General features: G+C 44.7%; 1 protein-coding gene across 9 annotated transcripts in view; it reads right to left on the bottom strand.

Moving 5' to 3' along the window:
* CDK5RAP2 (CDK5 regulatory subunit associated protein 2) overlaps positions 1-14,534 on the bottom strand; it is a 182,026-nt gene that overhangs the window by 146,468 nt on the left and 21,024 nt on the right. For all 9 annotated transcript variants that reach the window (XM_044940528.2, XM_044940531.2, XM_044940527.2 and 6 more), the window contains 2 exons: positions 5,808-5,918; positions 1,903-1,979 (listed from right to left, as the gene is read on the bottom strand). In XM_044940528.2, coding sequence (XP_044796463.2) covers positions 1,903-1,979; positions 5,808-5,918 — 188 coding nt within the window. The remainder of the gene's footprint in view (positions 1-1,902; positions 1,980-5,807; positions 5,919-14,534) is intronic.

Here is a 14,534-nt window from a genome sequence, read left to right on the forward strand (position 1 = left end):
CTTCCAAACAATGACAAAAGCAACCAACGAAAACAACGTATTAGGGAGCCCCTGGCAGCCCAGTGCTTAGGGCTCGGTGCTTTCAGTGCCGTGGGCCCGGGTTCCATGAGAAACCAAGATCCCGCAAGCCACACGGCAGAGAACAGGCAGAAACAAACGCCACCACCAATGGGTTAGTCTGGTTCACTCATTCATCCATCACTCATCCACTGAGAAGACAGCACGTGTGCAAAAGGTCAGTGCAGCCCCGAGAAGCCTGGACCGGGGCCCTCTAGCCTCCCCCGAGCCCACAGCCGTCCACGCTGGCTGCTGTCTGGGACACAGCAACAGGGACCGTGGAGCCCGGCCCAGCGCAGCGCAGCTGTGGGCGTGTTTCAGCCGCTCGTCATGTCCAACTCTCCGTGACCCATGGACAGCAGGACCCTCTGTCCATGGGATTTCCCAGACAAGAATGCTGGAGCGGGTTGCCATTTCTTTTTCCAGAGGATCTTCCCAACATGGGGATCGAACCTGCACTCCCGCCTTGCAGGCATATTCTTCACCACTGAGCCACTGCGGAAGCCCTCGCAGTGCAGCTGTGCCCCAGGCCGCCGTGGAGCTCCGCCGCCAGGACCGCCAAAGCATGACCACACGAACTTCCAGCCGGGCCCTCGGTGGGTCAGCTCCAGGAAGTCTTCAGCATCTCTCAAGTGAAACTCAGCGCACTCTCGTGTCGGCCCGTACTCATAAATGCGCCCCCAGCACAACCGCTTACATGCTCACCACTGCCCATGCGCTGAGTAAAGGGAAGTCTCTTTTCAAATCCGCAGCACATTTACCTAAGAAATGCTTATGAATGAATGAATAACCAATTGAGACACAGACTCTTCTCTGAACTGTGACTGCTGGTCAATAAATATTTAAATTAATTAACTGATTAATTGATTAAAATAATAGTTTTCGATTTGTTTAATGCAGTAGAGCCCTTCCTTTATGAAATACTACAAGGGAACCTAGTACAGAAAACACACACAGAAACTAGTGACTCTGGCTGAAGCCCCCTCTCCGCCCCCAAGCCTCACCCACCTCAGGGGTCAAGCCCCACACTCCGCCCCCGAGCCTCGCCCACCCCGGGGGTCAAGCCCCACACTCCGCCCCCGAGCCTCGCCCACCCCGGGGGTCAAGCCCCACACTCCGCCCCCGAGCCTCACCCACCCAGGGGGTCCCTCTAAGACTCCAAGGCCCTTGGCCTTTCACAGTGATGAAGATGAACGAGCTGCGGAGGTAACTGACAATATAGCTGGATCGCACAGACACATCCCTAAGGAGAGAGGCCAGACACAAAAGCACGAGCGCAGCAGACAACTCCTGTTCTCTAAGTTCAAAAACAGGCAGGACTGAGCGATGCGGGTGCTAGCGGTGAGCGCAGAGGTGATCTCTGTGAAGGAGTGTAAGTTCCCAGAGCACAAAGGCAACGCCCAGGCACCTGACGACCTTCCGGTCTGTGGTCTGGACGGTGGCCCCAGTCGTGCTCGCTCCATGAACAGCATCACACTGTACACTTACCATCGGCGCATTTTCCTATGTCACATTTTTGTAACATACTTATAGGAAATGGTTAGATAGATGAGATACTTAGAGAGCATTGCCAACTTGATGGACATGAGTTTGAGCAAACTCTGGAGATGGTGAAGGACAGGGAAGCCTGCCATGCTGCAGTCCATGAAGCTGCAAAGAGTTGGACAGGACTTGGCAGACTGAACAACAACAATATCACATTTTAAAAGTTTGTTGAAAAATAAATAAAAATGAAAACCTCCTCAGGGTACTGAGAGCAACTGGCTTAGAAACACAAGGCTCTCTCCTCCTAGCTCGACCAGCCACCGCCACCACCAAGCCCGGGTGATGAGGACAGGTACTCACGAGGCTTTGATGAGCAGCCGCTCTCTCTCCTGCAGCTCCCGCTTCAGGCTCTCTACTTCCACCTTGAGCTCGATGTTCTTCGGGACAAGATCAGGAGAGAAAAGAAACGTGTGAAACACAGGCCATCCGAATGCCTTCAGTGGGGAACCCACCTTCCTCATGAACTGGCTCCGATGCTCTTAACGGAGACGATGCTCTTAATGGGCAGATGTTAGATTCAAACCCTCATTAGCCTCGGGGCACAGGGAAAAGGGGGTTATTAAACACTGGTGGGCTCCGAAGAAAGCCCTGGATTTCTCAAGGCTTGGAACAATTATGTAAATTTTCCAAGCACCTAACAGCCAGAGCACTCAAACATTGAGGCATAAATGTCATACAAGTGAGGCTGATTTAACAATTGTTTGCCCTCCGCCAAGCAAATTCACAAGCAATTCTGCAGTTTGTTTTTCCCATTCCGAGGCAATTACTTCTGGTTGTTTACAATCACGCATGTGGTGGTTGGAGCAGTGGGAACGTGCTGCTGCTTCAAAAAAACATGCGGATGGGAAGCCACATCACTGCCTGTCTCATTTCAGTGTGAGATTTCGGGGTACCCCCTTCCCAAAGAGCCGCGACTGCACGGGGCCCGCTGCCTGGAGGGGGCGCCACAGGGCTCTCCCGCCTGCTTACTCTTAAGTGACCGAAACGAAAGGAGACCCACAGGGCCTTGGGCTTGCAACTCCTGTGACAACCCAAAGGCAGGACCTTTGGCACATGGATCACAGCATGAGGCTGTGGGGCAGGGGTGGGCTTTGAGAACCAGTGCCCTTAGACGGACTAGACGAATTCACCCAGCACAGAGGCGGGTCCAAGTGTGTGGTCTGCGGAGGGCTGCTGCAAATCCCAGATTTCCCTAATCCTGCGCCTGCTTTATTCTAATAACGTATGCCAACCGACATTCTATTCCCTAATACATGTGTATCATTGTAAATAAAAATAACATGTCCAGTACGATTTACAATCTCAGAGGACATGCCTCCCTCCTTTCAGCCAAACGGCCCCAAAGGGGAGAGCACCCCTGACTGAGAAGTCTGCCAGAATGGGAAGGCCTTGGGACTCGACGACTATTCAGTCACTCGGTCATGTCTCACGTTTTGCAACCCCGTGAACTGCAGCACGGGGAGCCAGGCCTCCCTGTCCTTTACTATGCCCCAGAGTTTGCTCAAACTCATGTCCATTGAGTCAACGATGCCAGACCTGGCTTCAAATTCTGTCTCCACTCTTTACTGGGCAGAAACCGTGCTGAGTCAGCGGATGCTCGTCCACTCGTTCCTTCACATGGCAGACACACACCGACCCCTGTGACAGACCGAGCACCGGCTAAGCGTCGAGGCCGCCGTGGCAGGCGAGGCAGACACAGCCCCTGCCTTCCTGCTCATATCCAACACGAAGGCAGCAGAGGGAGCCTGGAACTGACCTCAGAAACATAAGCCCAAGGGACTTCCCTGGTGGTCCAGTGGCTAAGAGTCCTCACTCCCAACGCAGGGAACTCGAGCCTGCAAGCTACAATGAAAGATCTTGGATGCTGCAACTATACAGATCCCCCGCGCAACAGTGAAGGCCCGTGTGCCGCAAGACGCAGACTAATAAATAAACGTTAAAAGAAAAAAAAAGAGCTCTCATCACAAAGCGGGTGGGGGGAAATCTTAGAAAAGAAAAGGAAGAAACAGTCCCTACTGCCCTCTCAGATCCCTCAGGGGGTCACACGGCAAACACGAGGCCCAGCTGCCCTGCTGGATTCAAGGGCTGGATGAGCTAACAAACGAGCTGAGGCAGGAGACAGGGCTCAGGCGGCGCTGTTTTCCTCACCACCAAACAACGGAGACTCAGGAAGCCATGTCTGCAGAACTTTTCCTAGAAAACTGATCTCTGCATAAAGCACACTGGGTGTCAGCGCACAACGTCCTCAACTGTGGTTTTGGGAAAACTGTAGAAACCCCTTCAAAGAGCAGAGTCCTCTTCCAGCGCTCCAAAGGGCAGAGAGCTTCTACATAACAGGTGACATCATATGTTCTAAGTGGTCTGCTTTCTGATGAACCAACTGGCAGCCCCAGACCAGCGAATTTACAAGACTACATGGCCAACATGTCTGCGAGATTATTCTTTGCAAGCCTGATACTTCAAGCTATAAACTTATATATATGGTGATCAAATTTTCTAAACCGAAAATCAAGAGACCATTTAAGTATCAAATGGAATATCATTATAAAAAAGAATGAAGAAGCTCTTAAACCACTATTAAGGAAACATATGCAAGATATTGTTAACATCAAAGCAGAACATGCTCACGTTTATGTGAAAAGGGCTCTGATTCATAATATACACACGCGCGATGGCTGCTCGCATACACATAAAACTTCTCTGCCTGAAGAATTAATCATATTGGTTAGATCTAGGGAACCAGGGGACAAGGATGGAAGAAAGTCTTTCCAGCGTATATCTTCTACACTTTTTGATTCTGAACCATGTACATCTATCCAAAAACTTAAAATTTAAATAAAAGTACAATCCAATCAAGCCATCTAGCCAAGCAGTGGAAAAAGAGGAGCTGAAACCACATGGCACAGTGAGGCAGGCAGACCCAGGCTCAAAGCCCACCTCACGGTGCAGCTACACGACATCAAGCGCGCTACTGATCTCTCCTGAGCTTCAGTTTCCTCTCCTGCAAGATAAGGATCATTTCCACGGGACAAGACTGTGGTGAGAATTAAAAGAAGATGATGAAGGTACAAACACCCAAGACAGGTGCCTGACCAAGAGGAGGTAGTTACCTTCTTTTAGATTTCCTAACACCCATATTTGTCCTGAGGTACATGACAATCATACATAAGTAGGAAATATTTTAGGTGGCAGGCTTTTCTTTAAAATTTTGATTGCATCACCACTTCTTTCCCAAAAATCCTCATCATCTTTCTCTCCCACAATAAAGGGAAAAAAAATTTGGGTCTTGAGGGACAAGGGAGCTTTTTAATTCTTGAGAAGGCTCAGAAGTACAATACAATCAATCTTTAAGACAAGTCCATTTAAGTCCACCCACTAAAACTCAAGGAGGGTTCGTTTTCCTCCTTCAAAAGTTTCCACTGGTGCAAACTTCAGAAGAGGAAAAAAAATGGAATAAGTCTCAGGCCAAGGGCTAATCTCCTAGAGGAAGTCAAGAAAGGGGCACTAAAATATTGTTTGTACTCCTGCCTTTTCAAGAGAGCCAAGTTCTTTTTTCAATTCCCAGAACCACGGTTTGTTTTCAGGCAGAGGCCTCTGGGTCAAGACTTGAGATAGGAATAGGCTTTTTTCCTGACAGTTATAAGCAAGCACGCAAGGAATACAGGAGAGTCGTTATCACAGAAAAAAATGACAACCCTAACTCTGGGCAACAAGACAGTGACGATCACTGGCGAGGGCTGACTGTGTGCTGAGGCTTTCCATCTACCAACTCATTTTAATCCACACAAATAACCCCAGGACAGAGGGGTTATCACTTAACTCTGGAAGCAAGCCCAGACAGCGGAAGGGACTTGCCTGCCTACAGTTACACAAGCTAGTGAGCGACAACAGGATTCAATTCCAAAGACATGCCACCATTTCACCCTTTGTCTCAATTCTAAATAATGAGAAAACGGCAACTGAGATATGGTAAGTCAGAATTCCATTGTAAGAAGAGAGAAAGACTCCCTTAAAATTAATCTTGTATCGCTTTGCTTAGTATTAAGGTCATTCTATTATCTTTACACTCCCTGTAATCAATCCAATAAAAGGAAAGCAGTGCTATCTATTCGTGCCAAGTCTGAGAACAAACGTTAATCGAACTGCTGCTTCGAATGGCCACGAGGAAAGACGCCAGGCGCGGCAGCGCCGAGCGGGGCACTCACAGTTTTGCAGGCACGCTCCGTGCGGCCGCCACGCTCCCGCTGCAGGCTTTCCTCGAGGAAATAGATGCGGAGCTTTAGGTTAAAGTTTTCTTTCTTCAGTTCAGTGATTTGCTAGAAAATAAGCAAAGATGGGTTATCGAAAATAAGGTCTGAGGGACAAGACCTGCGTGACACCCATAGCTTCCAGGGCTACAAAGGGAGTAAGAGCTCAGCTTTATTGCTGCTGCTGCTGCTAAGTCGCTTCAGTTGTGTCGGACTCTGTGCAACCCCATAGACGGAATACCACCAGGCTCCCCAGTCCTTGGGATTCTCCAGGCAAGAACACTGGAGTGGGTGCCATTTCCTTCTCCAATGCATGAAAGGGAAAAGTGAAAGTGAAGTCACTCAGTTGTGTCCGACTCTTAGCGACCCCGTGGACTACAGCCTCCCAGGCTCCTCCATCCATGGGATTTTCCAGGCAAGAGTACTGGAGTGGGGTGCGCTCAGCTTTGCTACAACCGCACAAACCCAGGATTAAGAGCCAGATGCAGGACAGTCTGAGCACGGAAATGAATGATGACTGAGTGCAGAGAGAGAATTCATGACTCCACACTGAAAGCAAGTTAGTAAAGGAAAGGAAAGGAAAAAGGGAAGCTCTTCTTTACAAAAGAAATCAAGTTAATAAATGTAGAGAGTAGCAGGAAGAGAAACCCACCATTATACAACTGCTAGACTCAACTAACACGCACACACACACGTAGAAATAAATGACTCGGGCCGAGATCAGCACACAAACGCACTGGGGGAAGAGTGCATTCCCACCGTCTCACGATGGTCACCCCATAGATGGCTTATCATTTGGGAAACATATCGTCACGATTTAGAAGCCTAGCAGACATCACCCTAATCAACAAAATATATTACTACTACCCCTGGTAGGACAGACCGACATGCTGTGCCTCCTGAACTAAGTCACTGAAAGTAAGAATTTCATTTAAAAATGCTAAAATACCTATAATCTTCTCTCTCTCTGTCTCTCTCTTTTTTTTGGGGGGGGGGGGGGGCAACTTAACGGCTTGTGAGATCTTAGTTCCCCAACCAGGGAACTGAACCTGGACCCTGGCAGTGAAAGCACCAAGTCCCAACCACTGGACTGCCAAGGAATTCCCCAAACACCTACAACCCTTAACCTACAACTAGTCAAGAGTTGTCAGACTTCTCTGGTGGCGTAGTGGATAAAATGCGCCTGCCAGTGCAGGGAACACGGGCTCTATCCCTAGTGCAGCAAGCTTCCACCCTCCATGGAGCAACTAAGCCCACGCCTACTGAGCCTGAGCCGGCAGCAGCTGAAGCCCATGAACCCAGGGCCTGTGCTCCGCGCCGGGAGAAGCCACAGCAGTGAGGAGCCCTCGCACCTCCACAAGGACCAGCCCCTGCTCGCCGCCAACCAGAGAAAAAAGCCTGCACGCAGCAAGGAAGACCCAGGGCAGCCAGAAATAACCACAAATGAATACAGCTTTTCTTAAAATGTTTAATCAAGAGTCATCAATCAAACAAATCCAAAATGAAGGGCGCTCTACAAACAACAGAGTCGGACTCTTCAGAAATCTTCATGACACTCTCAAGACAAAAAGGGCTGGGGGACTTTCCTAAATGAATGGAAGTAACAGAGGCCTGACTACGAAGTACAATAAAATCATACAGTGACTCCTGAAATCCTTTTACGCTATATGGAGACAGCTGGGGGACTCTGAGTAACAGCTTTCCAGCAGGCAATGGTATTATGAGTTTGTAAGAGAATGTGCTAAGCAAGAGACTCGTGCTGGCGTTCTCAAGGCTGCGGGCATAGTATCTGCAATTAGCGCCCTAATGAGGGCGAAGGGAGAGGAAAAGAGACAAAGTAGATGTAACAAATTTAAAAGAACTGAAATCAAACTATATTCCCTGACCATAATGGACATAAACTTAGAAATCAGTAACGGAAATAAAACTGGGAAATTCCCAAGTACTTAGAATTGAAATCAGATCAGATCAGTCGCTCAGGCGTGTCCAACTCTTTGCGACCCCATGAATCGCAGCACATCTCTGAACAATCTATAGATACTAGAGGAAAAAAAGACATTTTGAATAAATGAAAATGAAAATAAATCAAAATTTGTTGGATGCAGTTAGAGTAATATTTAGAGGGAAACTTATACTATTAAATGCTTTAGAAAAAAAAAATATACACTTTATATATGATAGCTCAGTTGATAAAGAACCCACCTGCACTGCAGGTGGGTTACCTGGTTCGATAACTGGGTTGGGAAGATCCGCTGGAGAAGGGACAGGCTACCCACTCCAGTATTTCGGTCTGGAGAATTCCATAGACTGTATAGTCCATGGGGTTGCAAAGAGTCAGACACCACTGAGTGACTTCACTCACAAGGACCTACTGTGCAGCACAGGGAACTCCACTCAGCACTGTAATGAACCTCAGTGATTCTTTCCCCACGTAGAATCACTATATGTGTTCTCTGTGTATATGTGTGTGATTCCCTTTGCTGTACAGCGGAAACTAACACAACACTGTAAATCAACTACACTCCAATAAAAATAACTTTTTAAAAAAGAATATTTCAAATCGATAATCTAAGCTTCTATTTTAAGAAACCATGAAAAGAGCAAAATAAATCCAAAGCAAAAAGAATGAAGAATATAATAAACATAAGAGCAGAAATCAGTGAAAAGGAAAAGAGAAAAACAACAAAGAAAAATCACTTTTAAAAGATGGCTCTTTCAAGTGATTAATGAAACTAATTATACCTCTAGCCAAAGTGGTAAAAAAATAAATAAAATGAAAGAGACGACATAACTTACCCATATCAAGAATGAAACAGGAATTATTACAGATCCCATAGTTACTAAAAAGATAATATGAGAATAATGGATACAAATCTATACATGTAAACTGGAGAGCTTAGATGAAATCACACAATTCCTTCAAAGCCACAAATTATCAAAATTCACCAAAGAAGAAATTAAGAGAAACTGAACACTCCTATAGCTATTTAAAAACTTAAATTTGTAATTAAAACCTTCCAAGAAAGAAAATTCCAGGATGATTTCAGTAGCAATTTCTACCAAATATTTAAATTTCTACCAATTTTATACAATCTCTTCCAGAAAATAGAAAATGAGGGAACTTTCCCACTTCATTTTAGGAGGGCAGCATTACCCTCACAAAACCAGACAAAAATATTATAAGAAAACTACAGACAATCCTCTAAATGATAGACTCAAAATCCTCAACTAAATTTTATAAAATTCGGTTCAGTTCAGTTGTTCAGTCGTGTCCAACTCTTTGTGATCCCATGGACTGCAGCACGCCAGGCTTCCCAGTCCATCACCAACTCCCAGAGCTTGCTCAAACTCACGTCCATTGAGTCTGTGATGCCATCCAACCATCTCATCCTCTGTCGTTCCCTTCTCCTCCTGCCTTCAATCTTTCCCACCATCAGAGTCTTTTCAAATGAGTCAGTTCTTCGCATCAGATGCAGAGCTTCAGCTTCAACATCAGTCCTCCAATGAATATTTAGGACTGATCTCCTTTAGGATGGACTGGTTGGATCTCCTTGCAGTCCAAGGGACTCTCAAGATCTTCAACACCACAGTTCAAAAGCATCAATTCTTCGGCGCTCAGCTTTCTTTATGGTCCAACTCTCACATCCATACATGACTACTGGAAAAACTATAGCTTAGACTATACAGACTTTTGTCAGTTAAGTGATGTCTCTGTTTTTTAATATGCTGTCTAGGTCTGTCATAGCTTTTCTTCCAAGGAATGAGCATCTTTTAATTTCATGGCTGCAGTCACCAACTGCAGTGACTTTGCAGCCCAAGAAAATAAAGTCTCTCACTGTTTCCATTGTTTCCTCATCTATTTTCCATGAAGTGATAGGACCGGATGCCATGATCTTTGTTTTCTGAATGCTGAATTATAAGCCAGCTTTTTCACTCTCCTCTTTCACTTTCATCAAGAGGCTCTTTAGTTGTTCACTTTCTGCCATAAGGGTGGTGTCATCTGCATAACTGAGGTTACTGATATTTCTCCCAGCAATCTTGATTCCAACTTGTGCTTCATCCAGCCCAGCATTTCGCATGATGTACTCTATATATAAGTTAAATAAGCAGGGTGACAATATACAGCCTTGACGTACTCCTTTCCCTATTGTTCCATGTTTCCTTGTTGTTCCATGTCCAGTTCTACCTGTTGCTTCCTGACCTGCATACAGATTCCTCAGGAGGCAGGTCAGGTGGTCTGTATTCCTATCTCTTTCAGAATTTTCCACAGTTTATTGTGATCCACACAGTCAAAGGCTTTCGTGTAGTCAATGAAGCAGAAGTAGATGTTTTTCTGGGAATTCTCTTTCTTTTTCTATGATCCAATGGATGTTGGCAATCTGATCTCTGGTTCCTCTGCCTTTTCTAAATCCAGCTTGAACATCTGGAAGTTCACATACTGTTGAAGCCTGGCTTGGAGAATTTTGAGCATTGCTTGTGAGCATGTGAGATGAGTGCCGTCCTGCAGTGGTTTGCACACTCCTTGGTGCTGCCTTTCTTTGGAAAACTGGAAACATAGTCACACATCATGAGTGGGATTCATCCCAGGAATCTAACCCTACTTCAATATTCCAGAGTCAGTCTATGTAATTCACCAAACTAAAAGACCAAAGAAGAAAAAGACACATATGATCATAGCAAAACGTGCAGAAAATCCATTAGATACTCAACAATCATTCAAGACAAAAATTCAGCACACCAGGAACTCAAGAAAACATCCTTTATCTGCTAAAGACATATACAAAAAAATCACACATCTACAAAAAACATATTTACTACAGATGAAGAACGAAATGCTATTCCCCTAACATCAGTAATAAAGAAAGGCTATTGGCTCTTATGATTCCTATTCAAAATGTATTTGAAGTTCCAGACAGTGTGATAAAACAAGGGAAAAAAATAAAAGGCTTCCAGATTGGAAAGGAAGAAGTAAAACCACCCTTATGTGCAGACAACATGAAAACAAAAAATTCCAAGGAATCTACCCAAAAAAGCTCCCAGAATTCATTAAGTGAGTTTAGCAAAGTCAGCATACAGGTATCAACTGTATTTCAATATACTAGCAATAAACAATCGAAAACTGAAAAATTTTTAAATACCATTTACAATATCTCCAAAAAGGAAATTTTTTAAGAACAAATCTAGTAAGACATTATGTATGTCTGATGGAATCAAGAACCTAAATAAGTGAGGAGACTTACCAAATTCATGAATTGGAAACCTTTCTTTTAAATCAATAAATTGAGCTTCATCAAAATTTTAAAAGTTTGCTTTAGAAAAACACAGAGCTGAGAGAATGAAAAGACAAGCTACACAGTGAGAGAAAACATTTGCAAATCACAAATTCAACATAGGAACTGTATCTGTTGCTGCTGCCGCCGCCAAATCACTTCAGTCGTGTCCGACTCTGTGCGACCCCATAGACGGCAGCCCACCAGGCTCCCCCGTCCCCGGGATTCTCCAGGCAAGAACACTGGAGTGGGTTGCCATTTCCTTTTCCAAGGAACTGTATCTAGAATACATAAATATCTCTCAAAATGTCATTGCTAGGAAGCGACTCAATGTAAAAAAAAAACAAAACATGCAAAAGATTTGAAAAAACACTTCACAGGAGAAGATACACAGATGACAAATAAGCACAAGAAAAGATTTTTAAGCATCTTTAGCCATTAGGAAAAAGTGAATTAAAACTATAATGCGATACCACTACACATCTATTAAAATGGCCAAAAAAAATTTTTTTAATTGATAATACCAAATGCTGATGAAGATGTGGAACAAATGAAACTCTCATATTCTGCTTATGGGAGTGCAAAATGGTACAATCACTCTGAATAATAGTTTGGCAGTTTCTTACCAAAAAAAACTACATTTACCACATGACTCAGCGACTCCAGTTCGAGGTGTTTACCCTAGAGAAGTGAAAACCCATGCCCACACACATAAACACAAAAAAACTTATACAGGAATGCTTAGTGCAGCTTTATGAATAATCACCAAAACAGAGAGAGAACTCAAAGGCTCTTCAAAAGGTGAATGAATGAAGCGCACGTCCACACGGTGGAGAAGCATCAGCCACTGGGGCTCACGACACGTGAATGAATTTCAAAGATATTACGGTGAGGGAAAGAAGTTACCCTCAAAAGATTACAAGTTGTATGATTCCGTGGATATGATCTCTGGAAAAAGCAAAATTACAGGGCCTGGGAATAGAGGGACAGCTGCCAGAGGTCTGGGTGAAGAGTCTGACCACAGACAGGGAACACTCGGGGATTTCTGGCCTTTTGGAACATTCTGATTGTGGTTGACAGTCACACGAGCCTACAACTATATACACATATACCAAAAAAAAAAAAAAAAATCAAATAAATAATTTCTTGATTATGACAAAAGTTACAAGGGAGTATACGTATGTCAAAACTTAGCCAACACTTAAAATTGCAGGGGTTTATTTTATGCAAAAGGAGAAGGGGGTGGCAGAGGATGAGATGGTTAGACAGCATCACCAATCCAATGGACACGAATCTGACCAAACTCCAGGGGAGCCTGGCGTGCTACAGTCCCTGAGGTTACACAACTTAGAGATTGAGCAACGACAACAAAAATAAAATATAGCAAAATATTAATAGCTGTCCTTGAATGTTACTACATCACCATAAATACATATTCATTGGGGCTTTTCTTCAACATTTTAAAAAATAATTGGTAATAGCACATAATACTCCTTTTAATAAATTTTTGAATACTTTTACAACTGATAAAAGAAAATGATAAGCATACTCTACATCAAGTACATTCCAAATTTTCCAGCCCTGGCCCCTTGTTAACACTTAAAGTTTCAATTTTGTGGCTAAGAAGAACAGAGCAACGAGCTATTGATAGATTCATTAAAGCCTCCCTTTTAAATGTTTTCAGGAAACAGCACATAAAACATTCATTCAAACAAAAAGTCTACCCCGCCAGATGCTTCCTATAAAGAGAAACCTTATTCCATTACTCGGCTACCAATAAATTATTTATGGAGGTTGCTGAGAATGCCCACATTGTGCATGCTGCTAAAATTCTCAGCAACACTTGAAAGAATACTTGTTCTATTTATAGGTGAAGAACTTTTTTTAATGAGAAAAGGTAAATAAGCCTTCAGAAGGTCATTGCAAACGCCAGCCAAGCCCCAATGAATAAAATGAAATGCAGGCACCAACTGTTCTGCAACAATGCCAGTCTCGTTCTCTGCGTAACGCCGGAGCCCTCATCACCAAGCTGGCCTGGGGTCCTCCTGGATGTTCCCACACACCCTTTCATTTCTTTACACAGCAGCCTACCACACTGCAGTCTACCAGCCGGGTGATTTCCTTTCTACCCAATCCGTCTCTAAGAGATGGGGAACCATATCCTCTTTTGTATTTTAGTCTACAACATGAAGAGATAGTCGTTAATACACAATAACAACGGAACGGTCAGAAGGCAGGGCGTATTTACCAATTTCTCGAAGGCCACGTGATGCAAGGAGAGACCCACAGGCCTCAGAGTCAGACAGACATTGCTTTTTTCTATCACTTTTTTAAGATTTTTTAAAATGTGGACCATTCTTAAAGTCTTTGATCGATTTTGTTCTGTTTTTAAGTTTTGGCCCCAAGGCATGGGGGATCTTAACTCCCCCAACAGGGATCAAACCCGCAACCCCTGCATTGAAAAGCAAAGTTTTTCCCACTGAACTACCAAGGAAGTTCCTCCATCACTCTTAGAACAAAACTTCTTGGGCTTCCCCGGTGGCTCAATGGTAAAGAATCCACCTGGAATGTAGGAGACGCAGGTTTGATCCCTGGTTCAGAAAGACCTTCTGGAGAGAAAAAGGCAACCCACTCCAGTATTCTTGTCTGGAAAATTCCATGGGCAGAGAAGCCTGGCAGGCTACAGTCCACGGGGCTGCAAAAGTTTAAAAAAGCTTGGTGCCGTGGCCGCAGATTTGTGTGATCTGGCTCTACGCTCGGCCGTAAAGTGCCCTACCCCTCGTTGGCAATGCTCCAACCTCCCCAGTCCTCACATAAGCCGGGCCTTGTCTGCGCGCACAGCTCTTCCTGCAGCCCTTGCCAGGGAGGTTCCATCTCAGGCTTCCATCTCAGCTTAAACGTCAGAGCCTTCAAAAGGCCCTTCCTAACTACTGGCTCCAAAGAGGGCCACCTCCACTACCTCCACCGAGTCGCTCTCTCACGCAGAACTCTTACTTTCTTATTAGAAGCTGCCACAACCTGCCTCCACCTTCGATCCTTACACATGTACTATTTGCTATCACGCCTGCTATACAAAGATCATCCACTTGTGGAGGGCAGGGACCTTTGCAATCTATCTGCTCATGGCTGTTTCCCCTGAGATCTGTAGCACAGTATCTGGGACACGGGACACTCCGTCAACATGTGTTGAATGAATGAGTCAGCCGGTCCAAGCTACCTTACGAGCTGAGTGAGTTTAGTCAAGTTCCTTATTCTGTGTGCCTCAGCTCCTTTATCTATAAAAATGGGATTATAATAATGCCCCTTGCAGAGAGCTATTACGAGGATTAAAAGAAATGAATGGGGATGTTCAGTATTGTGCCTGACACAGAGTAAGAACTGAAAACACTAATATTCTTTTCATTTGTACTTTTCA

The sequence above is a fragment of the Bubalus bubalis genome, chromosome 3 (genome assembly GCF_019923935.1).
Source record: "Bubalus bubalis isolate 160015118507 breed Murrah chromosome 3, NDDB_SH_1, whole genome shotgun sequence".
In the NCBI taxonomy this organism is placed as follows: domain Eukaryota; kingdom Metazoa; phylum Chordata; class Mammalia; order Artiodactyla; family Bovidae; genus Bubalus; species Bubalus bubalis.